The following is a 16,061-nucleotide window of genomic DNA, read 5'->3' on the forward strand; positions in this document are numbered from 1 at the left end:
ACTCAATGTTTTATGTAGTCAAAATACTTGTAACTAAAAGAACGCATTTTAAACATTATCGGGAAAATGCTATAGCTAAATTTCAAGTGTCATTGTATATTAAAATGTCCATATCTTACAAATAATACATAATTCCCAGCCCGAATGAAATTAGCAGATTTTGTATGTTTTGCCTGATTTATTTATCGTTATCGGCGTTCTAGCCATTGTGAACTAAGAAATACATATATTTTTACAATTTATACTTAAAGAGTGAGGAATATGGACGTTTTAAAGAAAAATACAATTTTTGAAAATTAAAATGCTTTATTATTAACAAGATATACAAACGTTATTACTTATGTGTGAATTGTTACCAAGCCGCGATGAATGTTGAAGTACAAGTATGTTTGGGAAATTCCGCAAAAGACCGTCAGTTTTGTTGCTAAACCACATACAGCCAGTTAATTTGTTATATGTAAATATAACATCAATTATTTTACTTTTTTCACCAAAATGGATACTGAAGGCAATAACACAACAATTCTTTTGAATATTGAATTATAACCATATTAAAACCTTATGGTGCATGATAGGCTACAACAATTAGCATATAATTTTAACGAATTTTTCTTATTTATAAATTTATGCAAGTACTGTTTTTTTATATGTACGACGGTTGTATGATTTCAATTAATTAGAACATGTAGGACAATCTAAAAAAATTAAACATGAACATAATGCATATTTTATGTAAAATATGGAAATACAACATAACTCTATGTTTTTAAAAAAGATTTATTTTTTAAATAAAACTACTTATAATTAAATATAGAGTAATGTATGTATATATATTTTTTTTTATAAAAATATGGCTACTTTGAAATCGCACGACATTTTGTATTTATTTATCAAACCCAAATTATAAAGTAAACTTTGAAAAGTTTTGCAAGACATTTTCTCTTTAAATTATGTTAAAACAGCTATGTACATTCGTTTTAATCAAAAACAATTCTCTGCAATATGAAAATTAACACACAGCTTTATAATGAACGACCCACATTTCGTTAGTAACAATGGGGCAACTGTAGATATTTTATGTATGAAGCTGACGTTCGTGGATTTGGTGTGGACGACGACATATAAATAAACTGCTTAAGAGCTTTTTAGAAGAGTACTTGGTTGACTCTTGTAAAAATTGAGTGATAATGGAAGAGCGTGTCGATTTTAAGACGCTTTTAGTAGAAGTTGCATGCTATTGTGGAATCTGAGCAAGTCCAAGCTGCCCCTGTTGCTGCTGTAAATGTGATGGTAAGACGCTGGTAGCCTGATTGGCAGGTGAGGATATGGTCATGCTATTAATGGTTTGTGTTGGAGGTGGCACAATTTGCGAAGGCTGGTTATGATAAGTACTCCCGACTTGGGATTGGGGTATCATATGATGTTGGCTGCTTAGTTTCGAGCCATCTTCTGCTTTTTCTTCCTCCCGACGCTTCAAGCATGCAGCTTTTGGATTCAAATTGCGTTCCCTTACTTGCTGTTCTAGTGTCATAATTACTTCGACAGCCATATTCAGGATACCTAGCTTGGTTTGGGGTTTATCCGATTTTAAATGCGTCATACACATTCGACCCAATTCTTTTAACGCTTCATTTATGTCACGAATACGAATTCGTTCACGGGCGTTATTGGCCTGTCGACGCTCCTTCTCACGGATCGCTTTGACAGCTGGTTCGGCATCATCGTCATCCTCCGCCGAAGAGCAATAACGTCGTGGTCGTTTGGACCCTTTTGCTCCCTGTGACAATTGTTGTAAATGTTGTTGTTGTGACGATTCAATCGAACTTGTTGGTTTTGTGTCGGAAATATCTAAACTGGTTAAATTGGATGTAGTGGATACTCCTACTACTGTCGTATTCGCATTAATAGAAGTAGAAGTGTGTTCCTTACGTTTTTTCGATTGTTTTGATGGTCCGCATGTCGATGAGCTACGTTCTAATTTGATATTTGTTAAACCAGTACCGGCACCAGAGCCGACTGTTTGAACCGTAGCAGAACCTGTTGTGCCAAGAGATAGTACTTCATGCGCATGTGCACTAGGTGTATTTGGTATACCACCACTACCAGCCGAGCTACCACTTATGAGATGGGAAGGCGAATGGGGCACAAAAGGGGGTAATGTATCAATATTATCTATTGACGTCAGCGATGGATTCACTACGTTTGCTAACATTTCAGGTTCACAATGATTGCGAAGAACGTTAAGTGCATCATCTAGACGTTCTTCCATTCTCACACCTTGAAACACCGAAGCCATTGGATGCAAACCGGACACAGGCACTATATCACTTGAGTAACTTGAACTAGCAGGTCCGTTTAACACAGGGTGACCCCATCCTGTGGATCCAGAAACATTCGAAGCATCTCCTACACCAGATTGTGTTAGCGGCGGTGGCGAATTTACAGGTGTAGATGGGTTTGAACTAAAGCTACTGATGCTTTGATCTGCCACTGCAGCTGACATGTACATCTGTTGACGCAGTGATGTGGTCGAAGAGTTACCAACTATACCCGATTTTACGCTCGCGCCAAAGGCATCTGCATTCTGCACTGCAGGACTCAGCTGACTGTGGTGGGAATGGGAATGTGCATGTGAATGTGAGTGTGGGGTGTGATTGTTCGAATGGTGACCATGTACTACATGTGTATGCGGTCCAGTCGCCGTTAGTGAAGTATGATGAGCTTGTGCTGTGTTTTGATTGTGCGTTTGTGGTGAGTTATACACAGACGGAGAATGCACTACTGCTGTCGTTGGCCCACCCAAACTTGGTAAACTGGCACCTCCACCTGGTCGAAACGAACTCATTGGTGGTAAGGATGTAGACACCGGACTGTGCATGGCATGGCTACTTTCACCGCTACCTATGTTCATTCCAAGGTTCGCACTAGGTGTTATGCCATCGGTATTATGGACTTGATCTAATGTATGACCAGCTAGAGGCGTGTTGGTTTGATAGTTTCCGTGTCCCATATAACTGTTACTACTATTTATTTGAGATTGGTACCATCCGGCACTCGTTGTTGCAGCTCCAGAGTCAAAGTACTGATCCACAGTCGTTGTATGACCAAATCGGTTATTAGAGCTTCCATTGTTTCCTTCATGGAGTGAATTAAATTCGTTTGGATACATGCTGTTTTCTACACCAAGTCCAACATAAGGCGAATGATATCCACCACCGGCACGTTCAGATCCAGCTGTCCCTGTGGTCTGCTTATTAGCGATTTTATTGAAACAGTTCTGAAACACCTCATACAAGTGCATTGGTTCATCGTCACTGGTCGCCATGGCTGGGAAAGCAGTTGAAACACTGTGAAAGAAACATGTATTTTTTTTCTTGATTTTAATTCAATGTAAATTGCAAATTTGTTTAAGATGTAATAGGTCGATAATGGCGATCAAATGATTGTTGTAAAAACTATAAAACATATTAAATGATCTGATTTTTTAAGCTTAACTCCTTATTAATATTAAAAATATCAAAGAAGCTAACTTCGGCTGTGCCGAAGTTTATATACCCTTGCAGTCCTTGGCCATAATATTTTTACATGTTCCAAACTCCTTTTTTGTATCATCAATTCATCAATGCACAGACAAAACCTTCCAAATATCATTTCCATTTCTTTTTCTTCTTCTTCCCCATGCTGCATGCCGCGATTGACACGCATACACATACAGTTTACGTAGAGTTGCGTCTGTGTGTGTGTATGCGTGTACTCAGCTGCTCTGTGGGTTTCAAGCGATGATGTAGTAAAGCCGATTTATATTGACTGTAACTTGTGTTATATTTATCCGATCTGATTGAAATTTCGGAATCTGATGTTTTATATCCAAAACTATCATATTAGTAAATTTCATGGGGATACTCCAATTTTCATGAAAATGTTTCTTCTAGAGCTATATGATATAGTGGTCCGATCCTGACAATTTTCATACTTTATCTGCTCAGGGCTATGAGTAGAGCTCAAATATCGAGTTTCATTCCTATAGCTCTTAAGAAAGCGGCGTGAAGTTGATTTGCACCGACAGACAGACGGACATGGCTATATCAACTCAGCTTCTCATGCTGATCAAGAATATATATATTACTAATATATTACTGTGATTGATTACTAAGCCAAGCAGGGTGGGTTCTCGAAATACTAAAAAATTTTTCCTACGAATTTTCTTATTTTTTTAATTTTTAATGGAAGAACCAACTTTTTAATATGTAATAAATAAATTCATTAGATTGCGTTCAGTTCATTAAACCGACATTTCCCAAAATTTATAGGTTTTAAAATAAATGATAGTTTTATTTTAAAAAATTAAGTAATTCATCTTGTCAACTTTGGCATACCATGAACCAAGTGATCAAATGTTTTAAATTTCAAAGACTAACTGTACGTTTAGAAAATTGTTTAATATGTCTGATCATGGCGTATGCTCACTATTACAAACACACGTGCACTTCCGCCTTAGAAACACGTTTATACGTATATTTTGTATGTTTCTATTTTTTTAATAAAATTTTTTGCGTTTGTAGAAATAGATAAAAATACTTAGTCTGACGAATTTGAATACAATAGTCAAAAAATTGCGGGAAGTAATCGGTATTTTCGGAGGTCATAGATACATACATTTCATACATTTGGTAACTTTCGCTTTGTTAGTTTTCGAAAAAATCATTCCTTTCTCTAACGCCTTTGCAAACCTTTGTACACGCAACGCCTTTGCAAGCCCATACAGTTTGTGTAGCGTTGTAACGTGTGTGTGCTCTGGTGATTTCGAGCAATGACGTAGAAGGCTCAACCAGGTAGCTTAGATATCAAGTTTCATTCCAATACACATGGCTATGTTGATAGCTTTGCAGGGGACTAACTTTTATAAGTTTCTCCATTTTTGGGCTTAAAACTTTAACAAATAATCATTTAATAAAAAAAACAGAGGGCCAGCGCTAACTTCGAGCGTACCAATGTTTGTATACCATTTCAAGTTGTTTTGTTACTCTTCCCTTACCAATAACCGTCAAAGTGGAAAAACATTTTACATAAATAGTCTTATGTTCGCGAAAGAACGGCCTAAATCTTAGGATGAAGCAATACTGAGCATACCATGCCATATCATCGTTTGTTCTGCAGCTATATAATATAGCCCACTTTGATTCGCTACAGTCATTAAGAGGTATATTACACGACAAATAATAATAATAATTTGGCTCTCGTTCCTATGAGTGCTATATGATATGAATATCCGATCTTGATCAAGTTTTGTATAGACATTAATAGGTATATAAAAGTAACATATATGAAAAATTCCGACAATTGTTTAGAAAACCAAAAAGTTATTAAGAAAAGTCACTGTTCGTGACATTGCCATTCACACGTTTCAAAATTTGTTGTCATTATTTTAATGCATTTTTATTTGGAACTTCGCAATATTCGATTGAATTCTGAAAAATTTAGTCGCTATAAGTGGAGACGCACTAAACGGAGGCCCTTCCATATAAGTTTGTATGGGGAACAAACCAAGTCATTGAATTTTCGACGCTATAACCGGGTTAAAATGGACATTATTAGTGATGCGACAACATATAGAATATTAACCATAGACCCAACAACCAGTAATTGTACAGCAAATTATTTCAAATAGGACTTATTTCAGGGAACAAAAAAAAAGTAGTTGACTAGAAATACACCGCAATCGTGTGAAATTGAGGCCAATATGCATGTTCATCTTACGCAAAATACAAATACATTGCCAACATATTAAGAAATGGAGCATTGGAACTTAAATAAAAGACCAACAACGTCAAAAATATTAAAAAGACAACCAGAGTTATCAAAAAATAAATAATATTTGCTGTAATGAATAGAATGCCATTCAATAAAATACTTCACACATTTGTGTGACAAATATATAAAATATATACATATTTATAGTGGATTGTGGAATAACATAGGCTTCGAATCTACTAACGAGGAACAATGTTTTTACTGGCCGAGAATTTGGCATTTTGGCGACCGTGACAGGTCCGAAACTTGCTGTTAAATAAGTTTTTGTTTACCACGTTTATACTGCAGTAAAGTCATTGGAATAAAACTGCAATTATTAAATCAAACAATTACTGTATTCGCACATCTACAATGATAGAAAATCGCAGTTATATTTTCGTTGTTTTTCACTCCACTCTTTACATATACAAACACACGAGCGTGTGCGTGTTATAGTTTATTAATAGTATTATAAATCGTGGACGGGCGAATAATGATTACAATATGCAACTCAAATTTTGGGTTCTGTATACTGCTAATTTATCGGCTTTTTAATGCTGTTTACGACTGCTGATACTTCTGCTGAAAACCGACTGCTGACTTCACACGATACCTCACGACTGCTGCTGCGTTGCCAATCTGCATAAGGGAGTTGCCACCAGGCTGCAACTACCTTATCCCATCTCACATATATTTATTCTACATTCGCGTTGGTTCTGATTTGATAAAGAGCGCAGTAATTTGGATTCTAATAATTATTGTCTCTTCTACAGAGAAAACGTTTAACGGGACCAGTAAACGCATCAGACACGAGTTTAATGAGTTCTTCAATATCTCCAACAGTGGTTGGCAGTCAACGATTGCCTAAACTGAAATTACCCAGTTTCGATGGCAAATACTCAGCGTTTAAAAGATTCAAATTGTCTTTCCTGAATCTATATTACAACGATCACCACATGCCAACAATTGATTTGTTCAATAATCTTCTCGAATGTTTATCAGGACCTGCACTTGAGGTCGTGCAGTCGTTCCAAGTCACCGAACAAAACCACAGTCAAGCTTGGTCAAGATTAGAAGCTCGCTACGACAACGACGTTTTAAAAAATTGTATATCGAGTTTGAAAAATCGTGATTGTATATCGAGTTTGTTTAATTTACCATTAGTCAAGCAACCAAAAGCTAGACTTTTGCAAAAGCTCATTGATAATGCGATCGCTATATGCGGATCACTTCCTACACTAGGATCAACTGAGGAAAAAATGAATAACATCATGATTCACATATTTCCTACGAAGGTTGATACTGAGACCAAAGGCTTCCACGACGAAAAGCAAAGCTTCGACTAGCTTTCAACCTGGGAGGAATTCTGCACAATTCTTCATCGCCGCTGCCAATTCCTAGAAAGTCCTCAGACTGGTCAACTCGGCCAGCGCAATAGTTCCCTAGGAGGAAAACGACCATCGACCTCATAGGCATTCCTCAATATTAACTCTCAATACTTACAATGCCATTCGACGGCGCACTATGTTAGTAATTGTAAATCATTTGGAAAGTTATCGCAACAACAAAAGATCAAAACTATCAAACGGTCCAGTGCAGGTCTTAACTGTCTGCGCACTGGACATCGCGTCAAGGATATTACCTCACTCTTCCGGTGCAAAGTGTGCCGATCAACTCATCACATGTTATTTTATCAATTTGCCCCCACCTCAATAATTAACCTATCACCATCGGTTCAATCTGTCAATCCAATAGCTAATTCACAAAGCACTTTGTTGCTAACAAACACTGATAAAAAAGGATGCTTCCTACAGCATTAATTCACATAATGGATAAGACTGGCAAATTACACACCGTCCGGCCTTTTTAGATTCATGTTTTGAACTGAATTTTATTATAGATAAGACTGCCAAGCGACGAAATCTCAAGAAATTCTCAAGGCAACCAAAGAAGAACAAGAATGCGAAACATATTTTTGTAAAAATGCAAGTGTAAAATCTGATGGAAGACTTCAAGATCGACTTCCATTTAAGGAACCCCCAGAGAAATTAGGATTGTCTTACAACAACGCAGTACGGCGTTTCAAATTCTTAGAAAGTCGTCTCGAATGCGACGATCAACTAAAACAAGCATATGTAGATTTCATCGACGAGTATATAAAACTTGGCCACATGTCTCTCAAACCTGTTGCAAGCCAGAACGAACCGCATTATTACATACCTCATCATTGCGTGCTGGGTTCGCAAAGCGTTACTACGAAACTTGGAGTTGTGTTTGATGCTTCGGCTAAAAATCATCGGGAAAATCATTAAATGAGCTATGATTGGTCCCACAATTCAACAAGACCTAATTATAACATTTCTATCATTTAGTCTGAGCAGGTATGCACTTACAGGCGACAAGGCCAAGATGTATCGCCAATTTGTCATAGATCCAAGAGACCGGAGATTTCAGCGCATTGTATGGCGACCAACAAAAACAGAAGAACTAAAAACTTACGAGCTCAACACCGTGACATAAGGCATGTCACTGCACCCTTCTTAGCCATCAGCAGTGTTCATCATATTGCCGATTTGTATGCACACGATCATCCTATAGGTGATGAAACATTACGCAACGACTTATATGTGGATAACTTGCTAACCGGAGCTTCAACACATTAAAAATTATACAGTAGACATCTTAGCACAGGCTGGATTGCACCTTACAAAATTTAGTAGCAACTGCAAGGAAATTACGAAAACTTCAGAGGACGAAGTATTTGTCGCCGTGGAAGATCAAGACAATACAAAAACTCTGGGAATGACTTGGAGTGCCAAGCAGTGACACCTTTACCTTTTGATACATTTATGACCACCAAAAACCAGCGAACCGATAGTTCGACGAAAATTCAAATTTTTTATTGAAAGCAAACCCATTTTAATAAAAAAAAATTTGAATAGTATATACTTTGATTAAAATGAACCAAAAAATTTTAATTGTTTTGATGTATCCCTGGAATTTTGGCAGCCCTTCAAAGTCAGCTGTTTTATTGCATGCGTGCGAAACAGAAAAGCGCGGAAAAGTTTTATTTACTTGCGAGAGTGCCAAAATCAGTGTGGCTTAAACTATTTTCACCAAAATTATGGAAAAGAAAGGCCAAGGTATGAAGAATATTTGTTTAAAAAAAGATTTTGTTCATGTTTGTCAATGTGTTTTTTGTGTACGTTTATTTGTGTTGTCCAAAAGTAGAAAAAAGCTAACCTGCTGATTCGTCTGTTGTGGATTTTAACTAATTTTGTGCCAAGTTGTGCCCAAAAGTAATTATGTGTCATTATAGTTCAAAGTGTATATAATTATACCATACACCCATAGGGTGAAATGGTATATTAAAGACGCCAAAATGTATGTAAGAAGGAAGCATCTCCGACCCCACAAAGTATTCTTGATCAGGATCAACAACCGAGTCGATCTAGTCCGTCTGTCCGTCCGTCCGTCCGTCTGTCCGTCCGTCCGTCCGTCTGTCCGTCTGTCCGTATGAACACCTAGATCTCGGAGACTGTAAGAGCTAGAGCCACCAAATTTGGTATGTAGACTAGTGTAGTATGTAGAGTGATCAAGTTTATTTCAAATTTTTGCCACGCCCCTTTCCGCCCCCGCAATTTAAAAAAAGCGTTTATCTCAAAAACTATTCCAGCTAGAGACACCATATTTGGTATGTATATTCGCTTAGTAAATGCACACATTTTGTATGTTTAAAAATTTTGCCACGCCCTTTTCCGCCCCCGTAATTTGAAAAACTTGATTATCTCCCGTATTTTTGTACCTTATGCAATCAAATTTTGCACACTTAAATTTAATACTAATATCTAGCAAAATACCAAATTTCATCAAAATCGGACAAAAAACAGTCGAGTTATGCATATAAACGTTTTTCCATAAGGCCGGAGTTGGCCGTTGGCTGGTGGGGGCGCTAGGGTGCTCGTATGATTTAGTGAGCGAGATACTAAGATATGCTTGTAAAAAGCATGTGAAAATGCATTTGTTTAATAAAGTTGAAATATTTGCTTTACTGGTGTATGGTATACCTAAGTCGGCGAGACGACTTACTTACTTCATCTAATTTTAAAACCCGTTTTTGCTCCGATGTGAATAAATCTCTAATATTGTAGCTGTGGTTGAGAAGCTTTCACCTTTACATACAAAGGAACCTTGCAAAATGTTGTAGAAATATGGCCAGATTTAAGACAAAGCATACCGAATGGCTTTTGTCCAATAAGGCTATAACAGTAAGTCCATCGTTGGCTTCAAATCCAAGCCCGTCAACATCAAGACCAGTTGGACGCCCACCCATTAAATATGTTAACGCAGGTCCCCGTCAGAAGAGTAAATTGGCATCCGATTTAGCTGTAAATCAAAGTCACAACACATCTCTTCTTGTGCATGCCGCCGCAGTTTCAGCCGAAAAATCGAACGAGAAGTATGCAGCCCTTGTTTTAAAAAACACATTTCTTACTCCGAGTGACGCCAATAAGGCTCGAAAAAATATTTTTACTCATAAAAATGACTCGGTTCGACTAACGGAGAATGAAGCTTTAGCATATCTGCTTGAAAATTCATTGACTAAAAGTTAATACAACAACTTTCGCGAGCTCAGCATTTCCCGATCTTGTAAACTTTTTCCTGCTTACAACAAAGTGAGAGAAGCTAAGTCAAAATTAAACCAGTTAAACCTATCTGTACCCCGTAGACCTACTAGAAATTTTATTCCTCTATCCTTAAAACACTGTAGTTGTAACTATTCTTTGCATGAACCTTTTCGAGTCCTATGTTCTGATTACAATCTTCTGTATCCCGTAATCAGATCAGAAGCCTCTCTTTCCCTTGTGAAAACTTCTATTTTAGCACATTTAGCTCGTAATTAGCTGTAGTTAATCATATTTTTAATTGTTTGTCCGTTTTATTTGTATTTGTCCACGCGATCGTGCCGTCCGATATGCGGCTGCGCCCCACGGTCGGTCAGGCGGGAGGTGGACAGCGCTCTGCTTGCTAAGATAACGCTAGTTCACAATCTATTCTAAATATGACCATAAATAATTCTTCATCGTTTATTCGAATTGTTTCATACCTCTATCGCAGCGTGAACAGAGTGAAGCCTAATACAACAAGAATGTTATGCTGATGAAATATCTTTACTAAAAAACAAACAAACCTTAACACCGTGTCTACAGCGTTTGACACCATTCATGCACACAATGACACTTGGATAACCTGCAGTATGTGTGATGAGAGTCGGAGGACGTCTCGAAAACGGAGACCTTCCATTCAACGCCAATCACCAGGCCCTGCTACCTCAAAATCATGGTTTTAACAAGCTATACATCGAATTCTTGCACAACAAAAATCTTCATGCTAGCCCAAAGAACGAATTTGGGTAATCAATGCACGAGCGTTGATTAGAAAGGTTGTGCGAAGCTGCATCCGCTGCATTCACTTTAAACCTCGCCTCAAGACTCAACGAGCTTAAAGACCATTCCTAGTAACAGGAGTAGATTTTTGCGGCCCATTTTTCACGTCTTACAAGATTCGCGGAAAGTCGCCGTGCAAAACACATGTGGCAATTTTTGTATGTTTCGCTTCAAAGGCGATTCATATTGAATTAGTCTCCGAATTGTCAACAAATGCATTTCTGCATGGTATACGTAGATTCGTAGCCGTGGTGTACCATTGCACATGGTTTGCGACAACGCCACAAACTTTGTTGGCGCTGCTACAAGGCTAGCTGAGTTTAAGTCAAAATTGTTTACCTCAGACGTCATAGATCACATAAAAACATATAGCTCAATTAAAGGATTTAACTTTTGCTTTATTCCACCTAGAGCTCCACACTTTGGCGGCCTCTGGGAAGCGTCAGTAAAATCAGCAAAGACACTGGCTCTGAGGAATATTTCAAATGCATCTCTTACTCACTGTGTTCTCGGATGTGGAAGCTACGATTTCAGTGCTCTCACTCCTGGGTATTTGCTGATTGGAACCGGATTAACTTCAGTACCAGAATTATTACTCTACCATTCCACCTCTTAGACCCTCCCGGAATGGAACTTCGGTATCTGGATAGACGGCATAGAGTGAAACTATTTGAAGCAACAATTCTGGACACGGAATGGGATTATGTCCATAAGACAACGTGCCGGCTCAACATTGCCCTTTAGCAAGAGTAGTGCCTGTAATTACCGAATCTGATGACAAAATTCGAGTAGTCGAACTAAGGACTGCTAAAGGAACCTTCAAAAGGCAAATTCACAAGATCGCTCCGCTTCCAGAATCATTTATTTGAAATTATTAAATTATTCTGAAATATTAACCATTATGTTTAATAGATAAACTATCGATATATCGCGAGCTCAAAGACGGACGCAAATAAACGTACAAAATGTATAACGTCGTCTAATCTTTTCGGTAACATTGTGGAACAACATAGGCAAGGAAAGTTATGAGGCATCGAATCTATTAACGACAAAGCAATTTATTAACTGGCCGAGAAATCGGCTAATATATAGTAATTAGACGAGGAAACAAACTATAATTGAAAGTAATGTAGTAATATAAATTTTTATTTTTTGGTGTGGGAAAAGACATCCTCAGGACAACTAATTAATTTTAATTCAAAACCCCCAAGAACAATGTTTTTATATAGAACCTTAGTTGCATGCAAGTTATAACATCCGATTTGCTAAACATGTATTGATTTGGGTGGCCCGCAGCTGGATGAAGATGATATGCGGTCGCAGAGAGATGATGAAGTAAAAGCATAATACTTAAACTTGCGCAAGATAGCAACTCACGAGATCAAGCTCCACCCAATGTCTTCAACATTGGTGCTGTACGCACGCACTCGTCATTTTAATAATTTGAGCTGCGAAAATATTTACTCCATTACCAACGATCCGGAAGATCCTTCAGCAGTAGCTCTCAAAAAGCTTTGGCATTAAGAAAAAAAGAGCTCCCTTGCTCCGGTACAGGGCTGTGCTGCTTATTGCCTTATTTCATATTTGCTACAGGTCAAGAACATGCATAATGGTAACATACTTTTTCCACTTTGATGGTCACTTATTCTAAATATAACTTTAAAGGATTCTGAGCAGCCGGTATTCAAGCATACACACGAATTTGTGGATGTGATGGGTGCTTTTAGTAGATATGATGTCCATGCGCAAGCATACAGCTGCGAGCAAAAAAATAGTAGTGGCTTCACCAATTTTATAAATATCATAGAAAGATATGTTATCGGGGCAAGACTGAGACTTCTTGGTATGCAAATTTATTATTCGGTCTGTTATTAATTATATTATAAACAAAAAAAACCGCTCCATTTTGATATTTCAAAAATAATGAAGATTTGGTGTCAATAGTTCCAAATTGAGGCGAGCAAAATAATAGTAGCACATAATTTAAAGAGCTCAAAATATCATAGTATAGGGTTTTACTCCAGGGAAATAGTTTAAAAATAAAGACCAAGTTAATATCAACCTATTAATAATTAGTGGCATGTCCATTGTTCCCCAATACGGCTGCGCAGCGACGCGGCATTGAATCTATCATTTTCTGACACTTTTTTGGTGTTATGGCCTTTCATGTACCCTCTATAGCAGTCTAAGGACCTCTTTTAGTGGCTGGCTTTGCGGCAACTACTCCCTTCTTAAAGTCGCACTACAAATTTTCAATCGGGCTCAGATCGGGCGACTGTGCGGGCCACTTTATTAAATCTACTCTAGCATTATCGATACGAACTTTTGCCACTTTCCTTGTGTGTTTATGGTTATTGTCTTGTTGAAAGACCCAACAAAGTGATATTTTCTCTTCATCATGTGGTACCTTTAGTTCCTCAATAATTTTAACGTACACATTATGCCTTCTATGCAGCATATAGGACCAACACCGTATTAGGAATGAAGTAAGTAAGTCGTCTCGCCGACTTAGGTATACCATACACCAGTAAAGCAAATATTTCAACTTTGTTAAACAAATGCATTTTCACATGCTTCTTACAAGCATATCTTAGTATCTCGCTCACTCAATCATACGAGCACCCTAGCGCCCCCACCAGCCAACGGCCAACTCCAGCCTTATGGATAAACGTTTATATGCATAACTCGACTGTTTTTTGTCCGATTTTGATCAAATTTGGTATTTTGCTAGATAGTAGTATAAAATTAAAGTGTGCCAAATTTGATTGCATAAGGTAAAAAAATACGGGAGATAATCAAGTTTTTCAAATTACGGGGGCGGAAAAGGGCGTGGCAAAATCTTTATATAAACAAAATGTGTGCATTTACTAAGCGAATATACATACCAAATATGGTGTCCCTAGCTGGAATAGTTTTTGAGATAAACGGAAAACGAAAACGGCGGAAAGGGGCGTGGCAAAAATTTGAAATAAACGTGATCACTCTACGTACTACACGAGTCTACATACCAAATTTGGTGGCTCTAGCTCTTACAGTCTCCGAGATCTAGGTGTTCATACGGACAGACGGACAGACGAACGGACGGACGGACGGACAGACGGACATGGCTAGATCGACTCGGTTGTTGATCCTGATCAAGAATATATATACTTTGTGGGGTCGGAGATGCTTCCTTCTGGCTGTTACATACATTTTGGCGACTTTTATATACCATTTCACCCTATGGGTGTATGGTATAAAAACAGCCTGACACCAACACACTTCATCTGCCATGTTTAATAGTCTTTGTGGTGTAGTGTGGACTGTACTCCGTGTTTTTCTGTCGACGAATATACAGCCTAGATCCCCTCTGTCCAAACATCACAATTTTGGATTCATCTGACCACAGTATGTTGCGCCATTTCTCCACAGGCCATTTTATGTGAAATTTTGAGAATTCAATCCATTCGTTTATGGTCTTCTGTGGGAGAAGCGGATTTTTCCAAAGGCTGCGAGCGTTCAAGTTATTTTGAGGTAACTCTCACCGCACTGTCCAAACACTGTCCGGCACTTTAGGCTCTTCCTGGACCTCCACAGCAGATGCAAACGAGCGAAGCCTTGCGTCTCGTACTATTCTTTTTTCTAATTCGGGCGAGATTTTAAGCTTTCGGCCACGTCTTTCTGATATTTTTCTAAATATTAATGCATTTTGAACTGCAGTTGGGGAGCACTTACAAATTTCGCAGACTTCTATGTAAGTTTTGCCCTCATTCATAAGGTTTCTGATCTGAATAATCTTCTTGAAAGACATATGCGTATCCCGGCCCATTTAAGTCTGCAAATTGAAATACTTTAATGAATCTTCTACCGCGAACATTTAACACATCAAATAGAGCAAAAAAAAAACAACCTCCTAACAATAGTTTAAGTTTCCTGCAAAGAAAGATCCTTCACTACTATTATTTTGCTCGCTCTTTGGCAATTAAGCTTAAAAATGAAGTAGCAAAAAAGTTAAGTCTCCAAGTGAAGTTAAAACGTAATGGACAAGTCTTAGACATTGCTGATAACGGTACTTAAAGGTTTTACACAGATCGGAATATTATCTTGCAAGTTATAGTAACAAATATCGGCAAGTGTTTTGCGCTACTATTTTTTTGCTCGCAACTGTTTGTGGAAATTATGCGCAATTATGCTCACTGATCGTGCTTTATAAATGGATGTTTCGGTACCGTTCAGAATCTCCGTAAACGCTTTCATATGAATTTAAATGAACAAGAAAAGGAACACAAGGTTGAGCAGCTTGTCCAGGACTCGGTAAAGAGTCTGCCAACCAAACTGTACAATGGTTATCAGTACTACACGAACGAAATATGAGCTAAATATGACTCAGATATTGATTCCTTTTTCATGCATTCGACCTAAATCATACTCATTTGTTGTGGAAATATTGTTAACGGTTAAATAAAGGAGGAGGAGTTTTATTTGGTGCCAGCAATTGATAATCACAATTCAAATATATAGTTGCCCTGAAAACGACCACCAGTGAGTAGCCGAAATATATCGGAAAAGAATACAAAAACAACTGTTTTTTATTTTTCATTTTTACAAAAAGAAAAAAAAAATAATTGACCTCGAGCCGGCATTAATGACTCTGCCAAATTTGATAAAAATCTTAATTAAAAATATATAGCTGTCATACTCATAAACTAACTTTAAAATAGCATTCTACATGCGCCGAATTGCTTTAGCCTAAGCTTGAGGTCTGTTTTTTATATAAATATTTTTTTTTTATGAGAATAATAAATGTAGCACAAGCTATTAATATTTGCTGGAAGGCACCTGTTC

The 16,061-nt window shown here is 37.7% G+C and overlaps 1 protein-coding gene across 1 annotated transcript in view; it reads right to left on the reverse strand.

The window, feature by feature from the left end:
• Nucleotides 1–286: 286 nt before the first annotated feature.
• LOC6649972 (protein daughterless) overlaps nucleotides 287–16,061 on the reverse strand; it is a 41,926-nt gene continuing 26,151 nt past the window's right edge. The window contains exon 2 of the mRNA XM_002072472.4: nucleotides 287–3,347. Within this exon, the coding sequence (XP_002072508.1) occupies nucleotides 1,235–3,325 (2,091 nt within the window). The 5' untranslated portion in view covers nucleotides 3,326–3,347 and the 3' untranslated portion in view covers nucleotides 287–1,234. The remainder of the gene's footprint in view (nucleotides 3,348–16,061) is intronic.

The sequence above is a fragment of the Drosophila willistoni genome, unplaced genomic scaffold (genome assembly GCF_018902025.1).
Source record: "Drosophila willistoni isolate 14030-0811.24 unplaced genomic scaffold, UCI_dwil_1.1 Seg485, whole genome shotgun sequence".
Lineage (NCBI taxonomy): Eukaryota > Metazoa > Arthropoda > Insecta > Diptera > Drosophilidae > Drosophila > Drosophila willistoni.